This window comes from Podarcis bocagei, assembly GCF_964188305.1.
Source record: "Podarcis bocagei genome assembly, chromosome: 3".
NCBI classification, from domain to species: Eukaryota; Metazoa; Chordata; class Lepidosauria; order Squamata; family Lacertidae; genus Podarcis; species Podarcis bocagei.
Genome location: NC_138127.1, coordinates 18,206,434 through 18,218,627, shown reverse-complemented (window position 1 = coordinate 18,218,627; position 12,194 = coordinate 18,206,434). Strand labels below are relative to the sequence as shown.

The 12,194-nt window shown below is 41.7% G+C and overlaps 1 protein-coding gene across 1 annotated transcript in view; it reads right to left on the bottom strand.

Annotated features, from left to right (window-relative positions):
• The window catches only part of FAM83B (family with sequence similarity 83 member B), a 52,671-nt gene that overhangs the window by 13,250 nt on the left and 27,227 nt on the right, over positions 1–12,194 (bottom strand). The window contains exon 3 of the mRNA XM_081187072.1: positions 1,680–1,844. Coding sequence (XP_081043198.1) covers positions 1,680–1,844 — 165 coding nt within the window. The remainder of the gene's footprint in view (positions 1–1,679; positions 1,845–12,194) is intronic.

Here is a 12,194-nt window from a genome sequence, read left to right as displayed (position 1 = left end):
ATTTCTCACTGCCACATACTAAACCCACATTTTCAATGAGCAACCCTCATATATGCTTTTCCTGGTTAATCACCTCATTATACAGCATATTTTTGATAGGCAAAACATATTTGCTCTTTTGGTTACCATAGTCTTTTGATAAAATGAAGGGATCTTGCTGATGGAAGAGGACTTGCCACTTTTGCCAATTCCTCCCTTCCTCAGCAGCTCCAGACAGCACCTCTGACACGGTCCCAGAGAGTTTCTTAACCTTCTGAGATAGATTTTCAGAGAGTGCAAAGGGATGATAATTCCCCCCCCCCCCATTTTCTATTTTTATTTTCTTTGTAAACCACCCTGGAACTGTGGTATGTAATTTTTTGCAGCGTAAAATAAAAATGAAAATATTATTTTACTAAGGTTTGCATCACTGCTAAGGAGCTTCACACAGTAGCTGGTGTTGCTTCATGGGTTCCACCCAAATAATTGGTCAACTACAAGCCAGCCTAAGTCACCCTGATACATTATAATTGCGTACAATTTGCTACAAGAGGCGCAACACAAGTGACTTATAGGAGTAAAACCAACACAGCAGTGTGTGTGGGGGAAACAGGAACCTATTAAAAAAAACAAAACAGGAACACCCTCAGTTAAGGGCAGTTGGGTCAGATCAGTGCAATGATACCATAATAGCCAATTAAAATTTGCAGGCATGGAGATACAGCCTGTTTATCGCTTTGCCAGTATAAAACCTGTATTTGTGAAATGTCCTTGTGGCAGCTTGAAGCTGGAATCCTAGGGATTCCTCCATTTGAAGATCATAAAACATTCATTTTTAAAAAATCAGAGAGCCAACAGAACATGCAATTGCTGTTCTAATCACACAGCACTGGATTCTGGTTGCCAAAGTTCTTTAAGGAAGGAAATACCTTCTGCGTGTCTTCAAAAGAATGGATGCAAATGGATGGAAGGGGGCAAAAAAAACCCCACCTCCCGTTCTCCTTGCTATTCTCACCCACGCTATTGACTCCAGGTTTTGTTTGGCTCTTGGGCAAGATATCTTTAGGATGGTAGCCCTAGCTCTACTTCACTGCTGTTTCTCCTGCCCAATCATTTCCTGTTTCCCTCTGGGCTAAACACACACTACTTCCAGGAGGAGATGAAAGCCCGTGGCTCCTTCTTTTTGCTCCCATCACTGCTCACTTCCTTGCATCAACAGTTTTAAGCAGCTCGCTCCCTGGAGATCCTGGGGTGCACTGTCTGCACGTCCCAGATAAAGCCCATCAGATTGCACACAATTACAGCTGCACACCTTTATCCTGCCCATGCTTGCTCAGAAAGAAATCCAATTAATTTCAATGGAATTTACTAATGAGCACTTGAGAAAGGGTGTCAGGTCACCCTCCTTAACCCACTTATTGGAGGGTAAAGCTCAAATTGGACACAGTGTGACTTACTCCCAAGTAAACACAGATAGGATTGTGCTGTTAGAAAAATCTCGCTCTCATGTCAGTATCACTGCAAAGGCAGCTTTTAAGGTGCAGCATATTTGCAAGACCATAGAAAGTTTTTCTTTACAGACATTGCTCAATGTTCATACACTGCTGCTATATTCAATTTTTGCAACTAACATGTCAATTTATTATTTTGGAGCACTTGAGTGCTAAATATTTTCCTCTCTCACTGAACAAATGACTTACCCTGAGCCTTTGAACTTGACAGCCTTGTTTCTCTGTCATCTTCAGAAAGTGGTTGAAGTTAGATTCATCAAGTAGAAGGTACACTGAAATTCCCCTAGTAGATGCTTCTACAATTTCTTTAAAAATATCCACATCTGTAAACATATCCATAACGATGGCAACAACCTGCGGATAGCAAAAAGTGTTGATAGCATTTAATGTACTGATGATGATAGCCATTATGAAACATTACAGAATTTAAAATGTGCACCCTACACAAAGTGTTGCTGATGACATCTGCAATGAACCATAAGCTCTATGTAATGGACATTTCTTTCTTCCTCATACAGGAAAATGGAAACTGGTTATTTTATAAATTCTTGTGCTTAAATGTAATTCACACGCAGTGCTTTTTTTCAGCCGGAACTTGCTGTAACTCAGTTCTGGCACCTCTCAGGTGGGTGCCATTGCCATTATAAGAGAACAAGGGAGGCATTCGTGGTGAGTTCTGGCACCTCTTTTCTAAAAAAATAGCACCGTAAAGTATACGTTTAATTAAGTCATAGGACTTTAAACCCCCTCATACTTATTCCAAGCAAGTCCCACAGAACTCAGAAGGGCTAACTTATAAAGAAAGACATAAGCATTGCACTGCACACCTAACTGGTGAGTTGATGTATTGTGGCACCTTAAAATATTAGCACATTTATTGTGGCAACAGTAGTTTTAAGGTTTCACAATAAATAAAATAGTGCAGCCAATCTTCTGAAGCAAATTGTACTGGTGTTGTAAAATTTTCTTTGGAAGACTGAGCTGAGAAAATTTGACATTAGGGAGTTTTTGCTGTTCACAGCCACCAGGTGGTGATGATTGTGGGGAAATGGTCAATGCAGGAGTTTACAGAAAGAAGCACTAATGAATTCTCTCTCACACATACAACAAGAATACACAGTATAGTTGCTATGGAGAGGGTGGAAGATTTGGAGTGGAGGTCAGTTTTCCACTTACTGCAAGATACACAACCCAAAGAAGGCAAGAAGGTAGATTGCTCCTAAAACCATTAGTTTCTATTAAAAAAGGACTAACGTTGGCAAAAGCCAAGGACTTTGGCTGTGAACAAATCTTATTCAAGGTATTTTTTTCAGGAACTGAGTGGGCAACCCACTTTAGCAAAGGTTGGGTGACGCACCTCTCAAAGTTAGATAAAAATTAGATGTCTAGACTTGGTTGTGTCTAAGGATGTAGATTGATGCTTTTGAATTATGGTGCTGGAGGAGACTCTTGAGAGTCCCATGGACTGCAAGAAGATCAAACCTCTCCATTCTGAAGGAAATCAGCCCTGAGCGCTCACTGGAAGGACAGATCGTGAAGCTGAGGCTCCAATACTTTGGCCACCTCATGAGAAGAGAAGACTCCCTGGAAAAGACCCTGATGTTGGGAAAGATGGAGGGCACAAGGAGAAGGGGACGACAGAGAATGAGATGGTTGGATGGTGTTCTTGAAGCTACCAGCATGAGTTTGATCAAACTGCGGGAGGCAGTGGAGGACAGAAGTGCCTGGCGTGCTCTGGTCCATGGGGTCACGAAGAGTCGGACACGACTAAACGACTAAACAACAACAACAAGGATGTAGATTACTGTATTGAGGTTGGAACAATGGGGCTTGGCAACAAATATGAGTGAGGATCATGACAATAAGTTGGGGGCCCTGCAAAGAATTTGACATTGGTTGCCTATAATTGTACATTTAAAGTGTCCCTCCCACCCCCCAAAACCCAACAACCCTAGGAATTGTAGTTTGTAGCTCTGTGAAGGTTAATTACACTTGCCAAGATTCTGGGGGTATGTTGTTGTTTAGTCGTTTAGTCATGTCCGACTCTTCGTGACCCCATAGACCACAGCATGCCAGGCACTCCTGTCTTCATTCTTGGGGTATGGTGGTGTGCTTTTGATACGCTTAAAATGTATAGCGTGTACATACAGTGGCACCTCTGGTTAAGATTCCTTCTGGAAGTCCGTTCTTAACCTGAAACTGTTCTTAACCTAAGGTACCATTTTAGCAAATGGGGCCTCCCGCTGCCGCAATGAACCAATGCCGCCGCCTTGCGATTTCTGGGTTAGCGGAGTCTGTAACCTGAAGCGTCTGTAACCCGGGGTACCACTGTACAATACACTGTCAACACATTCAATGCCCAAATTTTGACCAATGAAAACAGGTTCCGTTTGCCTTTGGCTTTCTTGGAAGAGTGCTATGCACACTATTTTCCTTTCTCCGCACCCACTCATACCACAACACATAAATATGAGAGAGAAGCTCTACTGGGTACAGGAGGCAGAAGATATTCAGTAAGTGAGGCAGAGAAATCTGCTATTAATTTATTAATCCATATGGTATTGCCCACTAACCCCGCTCTGTCTGCTAGCCAGGCCTTTCAGATAGACCAATCATAATCATGGACCAAGTCTGAGCAGACAATCTAGAAATCCTCTGAAAAAGAATACTTCAGTGGCTCGCAACTTGTTTGTGCAGACATAGACAAAATACTTTGGCAGAGGATGCTGAGCAGACCACCCTGCCAAATGGAGAGCCCTACTGCTGCCCTGGCTCTGGCTGTGCTTTGACGCCACTGAGTCACCTGGCCGAAGTAGCAACTTTATTGCTTTGCTGAGGAATGCTTTTTGAAAATCCACTGCAAGGCCAGTTTATCGGTAAGCTTATCTCATTCAAAGGTATTTTTCAGATAAGCGGCCTGGAAACCTTGTGCGCCCCAGTCTGTTTGGCCTAGTCGATGTCAGCCTGGGAGCCTCTCCCAGCTTGTGCTGTGCTTGCCAGCTGCTGTAAACTGAGAGGAGACGGGTTGGAGGAGGAGAGATGAGGAACCTGGAAGCCCTGAAGGAAGAGTTGGGGCCTGTCCTGTGATATTTTTCTAAACTGAGAGAGAATGGGCAGTGACTCATCACTGTAAGAACATAGCAGAACCAAGGGCTGAGCAAGATGACCCTCATGGGCGTTGCATAAATATATGCCAGATGGCAGAGGTGAACAATAGCCTGGGATAGAACAAGCACAAGTCAGGGTCCGTGTCTGACACAATGATACAGGGATGTTTTTAGTCAGGAAGGGGAAGGAGTGGTTACCTTGCTCTTTCTTTACTCATATGTATGCCCTCCACCACAGAGCCTATAAATATCCAAAGAATAATACCACATGATGTCTGGAGCTACCCTGATGGCAGTCAATACTGAAAGGCTGCACTGTGGGCCCAAGTGACTGCAGCATAAAATGAACAGGCATATCCCACCAGCAGAGTTGTACTTAACAGGCAATCTTGGTGAAAACTGGAAAAGCGAAGTGTTTGAGAGGTATCAATTTTGGCAGCACTAATTTGATGAATCAGCAGGAATAGGTAAGATAGCTTTCAGGATGATCCAATGGCCCTTGTATTGGTGTGTCGCTGAGTTTCGATCTTCATTGCTGCAAGGGCCACTGGATTGTCTTATTTGTTACTGCATAGCCAATAAGAACGACTGACTCCTGTGTAGAAACTGCCACTGATACAGGGTGCAAGCAAGGAGCAAATAACACTTTGTGTTAATTTGGCTTTGGGTTTTTTTCAATGTGGGGCGATGGATGGGGAATTTGTGAAGCTGGAAAATCCACTTTAAAAACTCTGTTGAAACCTCTCTGGAACTAATGGAGCTTGTTCTTAATCATTTGAAAATCACAACCAGCTAACACAGCATAGATTATTAGTCAGACTTCTGACTGGTTGTTTGTAAACAGCAAGAAGCATATCTGAATGGTTCCCCTGCATCTTCTGCATGAGTTTGCAATATAAGTCTGCATGGAGGAGTGAGAGAGCAATAAAGCAAAAGATTCAAGCGTTATTCATTTATTTGTGTAATTATATCCCTCCAAGGATTAGAGCAAGATTTTAGCTTCATGTCAACCTGAGGTATAAAATGAGAAAATGACTTGGGTGAAGCAGTTCAGCAAAGGCCATTCTTCAAATATGATCAGCAACCTTGCACCATATAGATAGATTATAGATAGATAGATGATAGTGCATCTCAGGAAACATGTCATGACAAACCAGGAAGGAAACAAATGAGAGATTAGGGATAATTAAGACTACACTGAATGATTTGCAGAGTAACAACATCTCAGCACCCTAGATTTGTCTCTTCATAGCTCCTTGTGGAAATATGTAAAAATAAACAAAACAAAAACCAATGCTATTGCTTTGAGTCTGGTCTGAGTGAACAAAATGTTTATGCATCAAGCTCTAAAATATACAAAGTATTTTGTTAAAAGTTTTTAAGATGAACATTTTTCATTACACCCCCCTTCCGAGTAGAAACACCAGAACATTCATTGATAGTAATAGTTATATCTTAAGGAACTTAAACAAGAAAAATATATACAGCGACTTCTGTTCATAGAGTTCAGCTCTGGTTCGTATAGGATAGTTCCATTTTACTCATATCTTTGTCATACACAAACAACAAACCACTTTATATTCCTCCTGTACCAGGTGTGGGAAGCCTTTGGTCCTCCAGATGTTGCTGAACTATAACATGATGGGAGTTATGGTTCAGCAACATCTGGAAGGTCCAGTGTTCCTCACCCCTGGCCTATACAGTGAACACACAAAGTACAATGACATTTGGTCCCAGGGAAGCAGCAGATCAGACCCAGGAAAGATGCATCCATTTTTGTCACATTATGGACTCACCAACCGAAGCTTCCATATATGACGGCAATCATTCTCAATGGGAGGTAAGGTCATTTGGTGTCCTATTTTCATCATTCGATGATACTGAGTGTCAGAACATTGGTTTATTGATCCCAGTATTGCCTACCCCAACTGGCAGCAATTGTCTGTGGTCTCAGATAGGCTTCTTGGGAGCCAGTCCTTGGAAATGCCAGGGATTGAACTTGAGAACTTGCACATGTAAAGCTTCTCCTGGATTTTTCCTCCATGATATTTATTTTGAGAAGGGTCTGATACGAGGTAGAATGGGCCTTCCTACAGCTTTAACACCTTTGGTCATGATCAGCTGATTGCAAATAATAACCAAGGCACATGTGTAAGAGGTTGGAATTCTTTGCCTGTGTGTGTCTATAACTATGCAGCATCAATGTAATTGTTCTTGTACTAGTAATAATTCTTGCCGTTACTGTGCTTAGCTGTAGAGCAGCCTTCTTCCCTCTATTTGACATTACAGACATTACAACAATAAGGTGTGATTTGCAATTACCAACTGTAGGTTCTAACCATATTCATTTGCTTCTTATTTTCGGGAAACCAGTAGGAAAAAGACTTGTAAACAAAACAAAATAATTTACAGGGGTTGAAATCAGTGTTCACTGCATGACTGACTGTCGGTCATGACTCACAACATCAAGAAACCAATGATCTCTAAGCCCTTGGGACAACACACACATCAGTCAAAATCCTATTATCTTACTCATTCCACCTAGTCAAGCAAAGCTGCTGACCTTGTCTTCTAGCTACCATAATGGAGTAACATTCCATCTAGAGAATCCATAAGATAAAACCTGAAATCTAGGCTGCTATTGGAAAAGCCCCTGGTCTCCAGGCATGTAAATGTGCTTGTAAGCACATTGTGGAATTACTTCTGCAATCATGTAGCACGGTGGACTGATTAGCCAAAATGGGGAAAGAGACAGCGTAAAACCCCAAGGAAATACAGAGCTTGCCATGCAGATTTCCCAATAGCAGCTGCAACATTTAACAGGAAAGACTGTAAGCTTGAAACAAGAAAATAATCTTCTGTCAAACGGCAAAAAAGTTCTGGTGTTTCTGCCCTCTAAAAACAGAACATAATTCTGCAGTGTGGTTCTGCCAAATACAATGACAGACCCTCCCCCAAGTGTCCCTATTTTCCAGGGAAAGTCCTGGGTTCACAGAAGCCATACCAGTTTCTTATTTGATCCATGAATGTCCTGCTTTTCCTTAGGAGGTCCCTATTTTCATTAGAGAAATATTGGTGGGTATGGAGTCATGCAACCCCTGAGCCAAGGAGATATATAACTATACAGTGGTACCTCGGGTTAAGTACTTAATTCGTTCCGGAGGTCCGTTCTTAACCTGAAACTGTTCTTAACCTGAAGCACCACTTTAGCTAATGGGGCTTCCTGCTGCTGCTGCACCGCCGGAGCACGATTTCTGTTCTCATCCTGAAGCAAAGTTCTTAACCCGAGGTACTATTTCTGGGTTAGTGGAGTCTGTAACCTGAAGCATATGTAACCTGAAGCGTATGTAACCTGAGGTACCACTGTACAACCTTTAGAAGACATCTGAAGGCAGTGCTGTAAAGGGAAGTTTAAAAAAATGTTATATATATATATATATATATATATATATATATATATATATATATATATATATGTTGGAAGCCACCCAGAGTAGCTGGGACAACCCAGTCAGATGGGATATAAATAATAAAATTACTACTGCTGCTGCTGCTGCTGCTGCTGCTGCTACTACTACTACTACTACTACTATGGAATAGTACATCCTTATTTTCATCGGAGAAATGTTGGAGGGTATGCAATGCCTTCTGCTATATCACTTCTATTGAGGGTTTAAGTCCTGCTTGCTGCTTCATTAGACTTCTATTTAGTTTGGAGGGATAGTTTGAATACAAGGTACAGAGCGGTGGGTCAGGTCACCTGTATTGCTCCCTAGGTTTGTCACCACGTCCCCCACAGACCCCTCCCTAAGGGGTGCAGGAGATTGTGATCCTCAGGAGATCCACAGCCCACCAGTTCTGGATCCCTGGTTGAATGTAAATTACCATTGCTTTCCATTTTGGACTATAAATGTACTATCACTCTAGTAACAGACTGCAAGGGAACTGCAGAGAGCTGCTTTACTTAGATCCTTGGAACACAGCAGAAAAAGTGTTTAGTGCCAGCGGGAAAGATATGCATCAAAATGAAAAGGGGCACCAGGAGTGCCAGTCAAGTTACTTAAAACGAAAACAAACAAACAAACAAACAAACAAACAAACAAACAAACCAATAAAGGAATCCTGAACCTCAACATACAGTTATTTATGCTGATGAGAACTCTGTTGTTACAGATGGTTTTAAAACTCAACACTTTCTAAAACAGGCATTAGGCTTACTGAAATAGGCATTGCTTGTTACATTGCTATTGCCAGTGCTCCCCCCCCCCCCGCCTAGAAAAAGAGAACTCACTATGTTCTCTTAGAATGGCAACAGCGCCCACCTGAGAGGTGGTTCCGGCTGAAAAAAAAGCCCTGGCTATTGCCCTGTGCTTGCCATGATTTTATAAACATTTTGCCAATCCACCCCACCTTCACTGTTGCACCTTTAGAGCTGCAGGCTTCCTATGACTCACTTATTTTACAAGAGATATAAATACAATTCCTGACATCCATATCAACTTTTGCTTAAAAAGTCCCCCATCCACCCTTACATTTCTACAGTACCGTATGTTGTCACTACTGCTCCCCACCCCCCATGGGTTGCCCCCTCTTCACAAGAAGACTCATGCTTTCAGGATCTGGGGATGAAGGTGGGATCACCCTTAGAAACCAGTTCTCTGTCCTAAGTACAGTGGTACCACAGGTTACATACACTTCAGGTTACATACGCTTCAGGTTACAGACTCCGCTAACTCAGAAATATTACCTCGGGTTAAGAACTTTGCTTCAGGATGAGAACAGAAATCGCGAGGCGGCAGCAGGAGGCCCCATTAGCTAAAGTGGTACTTCAGGTTAAGAACAGTTTCAGGTTAAGAACAGACCTCCGGAACGAATTAAGTTCTTAACCCGAGGTACCACTGTATTCTAAACACAGTTTGGGGCGAGGGATATACTTTTTCATAAGCAAAACAAATACCCTGTGCAATTAAAAACAAACAAACCAGTAATGTTTTGTCATTATTGCTATAGCAGATAAAGTAAATACAAACGGGCTTCTTTGGGAGAAAGGGTGGAATATTGAACGAATATTAAGACAAACAATAAATGTTTAATTTATTGAAGAAAAGGGTAGGAGAAATCCACAAGTCCACGTCCTGATTCTCCCCAATTGTAAACAAATCATGCCCACCCCAACAGCCTTCTATTGTAAAGCAAGGGAAAAGAAAGTGCTGTAAAGTAAGTGTTCAATCACTTTTAATTAATTAATGGTGTTCTGGGGACTGTACAGATTTAACATGTAAGTTTTATTTATATTTCTATTTTATTGGGAAAAAATCAGTAGAGAAATCAGGTGGAAAAGGTGAAGAAAAATCAAAAAGAAACAAAAAGAAAAATGTGTTTGAAACTGATACAGTACAAAATATGGGTACTGTATATAAGTAGCATGATTATTCTAGCGGGTATAAAATTATTAACAAGTCATTGTGCTTTTTATAAATGAATTCCAAATATCATTATATTTAGCCAGGGGTAGTCAACATTTTTATACCTACCGCCCACTAATGCATCTTTCTTGATGGTAAAATTTCCTTACCGCCCACCAGTGCTCAATGGAAGGAGAAGTCAGTTTGTGCCGTAAAACCCCCTACTGCCCACCTAGAATCCTGAAACGCCCACTAGTGGGCGGTAGGGACCAGGTTGACAACCCCTGATATTTAGCCATATACAATCTACATCTAAAAGCAATCCGTCTGTATGCTGCAAGAGTTGTCATATCTTCTACCCATCGTTCAAAGGGGGCCATGGTGTTATTTTTAAATATCAGTCTTTTGGCAGAAGTAGGGGCACAAAGAGACCATTTATATTGACCCTCTGTCAAACCACGTATACTGTAGTTGGTATGTGGTGTAGGATAATATTATCATCTGACAATTTAATCTCCCGCAACGTACAGTGGTACCTCTAGTTACCATTTCGGGGTGCCATTCGCACCCCAAAAAGTCCAAAACTAGAGCACCTCTTCTGCACATGTGTGTGGCGTGATTGAGTGCTTCTGTGCATGCATGAAGTGCGCAGATCACTACCGCACAAGTGGCAAACCCGGAAGTAAACACTTCCGGGTTTGCCGCGTTCGTACCTTGAAAGTCCGTAACAAGAGCGGAACGCAACACAAGGTATGACTATAGTATTTCTACATCTTAATACATTCCTCCAAAAATCTGTGAGCATCGGACATTGCATAAACTTATGTTTCAAAGAAGCATTTTCTGTGTACATAAAGGGAAAAAAGATAAGTATAGTATAGGGGAAAAAACTTATTTATAGAACAGGAAAGGACATTCACAGAAAAGAGATCTGAATGCAGCAGCTCAGTATTATTGAAAAATGAAAAAGAAAGAAAACCTTGGCATGTATGAGTGAACTTTTGCCACTATTCAAAAAGAAATCCAGCATTTTCGAACACTGCAATCTTTCTTTTAAAAAATAAAATAGCACACAATATTGAACACAATATTGTGTATACACTGTTCAGAAAAGTTCCAAAGTTCATAAAAGGCATCAAGTGAAAAAACATAAAATTCCTGTCTTTTACTTTTATTGGGATTCTGGTGTAGGCTTTGCATTGTCTAGAACTGTGCACATCACACAACAGAAAGTTTAAAAAGAAACCCTATGATCACTTATGCCTTATTCAAAACAAACTGTGAAATTTCATTAAATGCCCTAAATGTGTTAGCATCCCTACATATGATGAGTCAGTAGCGGTGGCTGCATGGCTCCGCCCTTACTGTGAACGTACTATCTGTAGATCTAGGGCAACCAGGAAGGCCTCACTGAGATAGAGAGCATTCACAGTGTGTGTTTTTCCTATGAAGTCACCTTCACAGTGCCCTGACCCAGGAAGAAGCCAAGCTGCAAAGGTAAAAACAGTGGTTGCCGCCAGAGCCAATCCCATCAGTAGGAGCAGATTTAGCACATGATTTAGCACATTGCCAATGATACGCAATGGCAGTCCTTGTCCAGCAACATGGGGTGGGGCAGAGGTACCCCACACATTTTTTTGGGGGGGGGAGTGCTACTCCATACTGTGAAACAGTCCTGCAGAGCTACTACCTACCACGCTGGGGCAGAGATACTTCTCCTCTCCAAGGAGTGGAGTACAGGAGAAAGGAATGCTTCCGAGGGACACAGACACAGAGCCGAGCACGCTACCACGTTCAACACATCTTGGTATTTAATATGCAAAGAAATGCAAAGGAGGAAATGCAAAGAGTAGCAGTTGAATTGCCTGCCAGTTATCAGGATAAGAGCAGGAAGTGGGCAGGTGGGTTAACTTTTCCTCTCCTGGAACTATTTCATTGGGAAATGTCTGGGCATTGTGATTATTTTATAATTAAGAAGTAAAAGTTGATTGTTCACTGTATTAATGCATACTGCCCTTCTGGCAACGCACTCAAGGTGGCTTACAATTTTTAGGTTGTGAACTGCCCTGAGGTCTTTGGGTGAAGGGTAGTATATAAATTTAAGAAATAATAATAATGAAGAATATTACCCTTCATTGGTGCCAGTGAGAGACTTCTTCCAATGTAAATAGGCTCGGCAAGGGAGCAATATT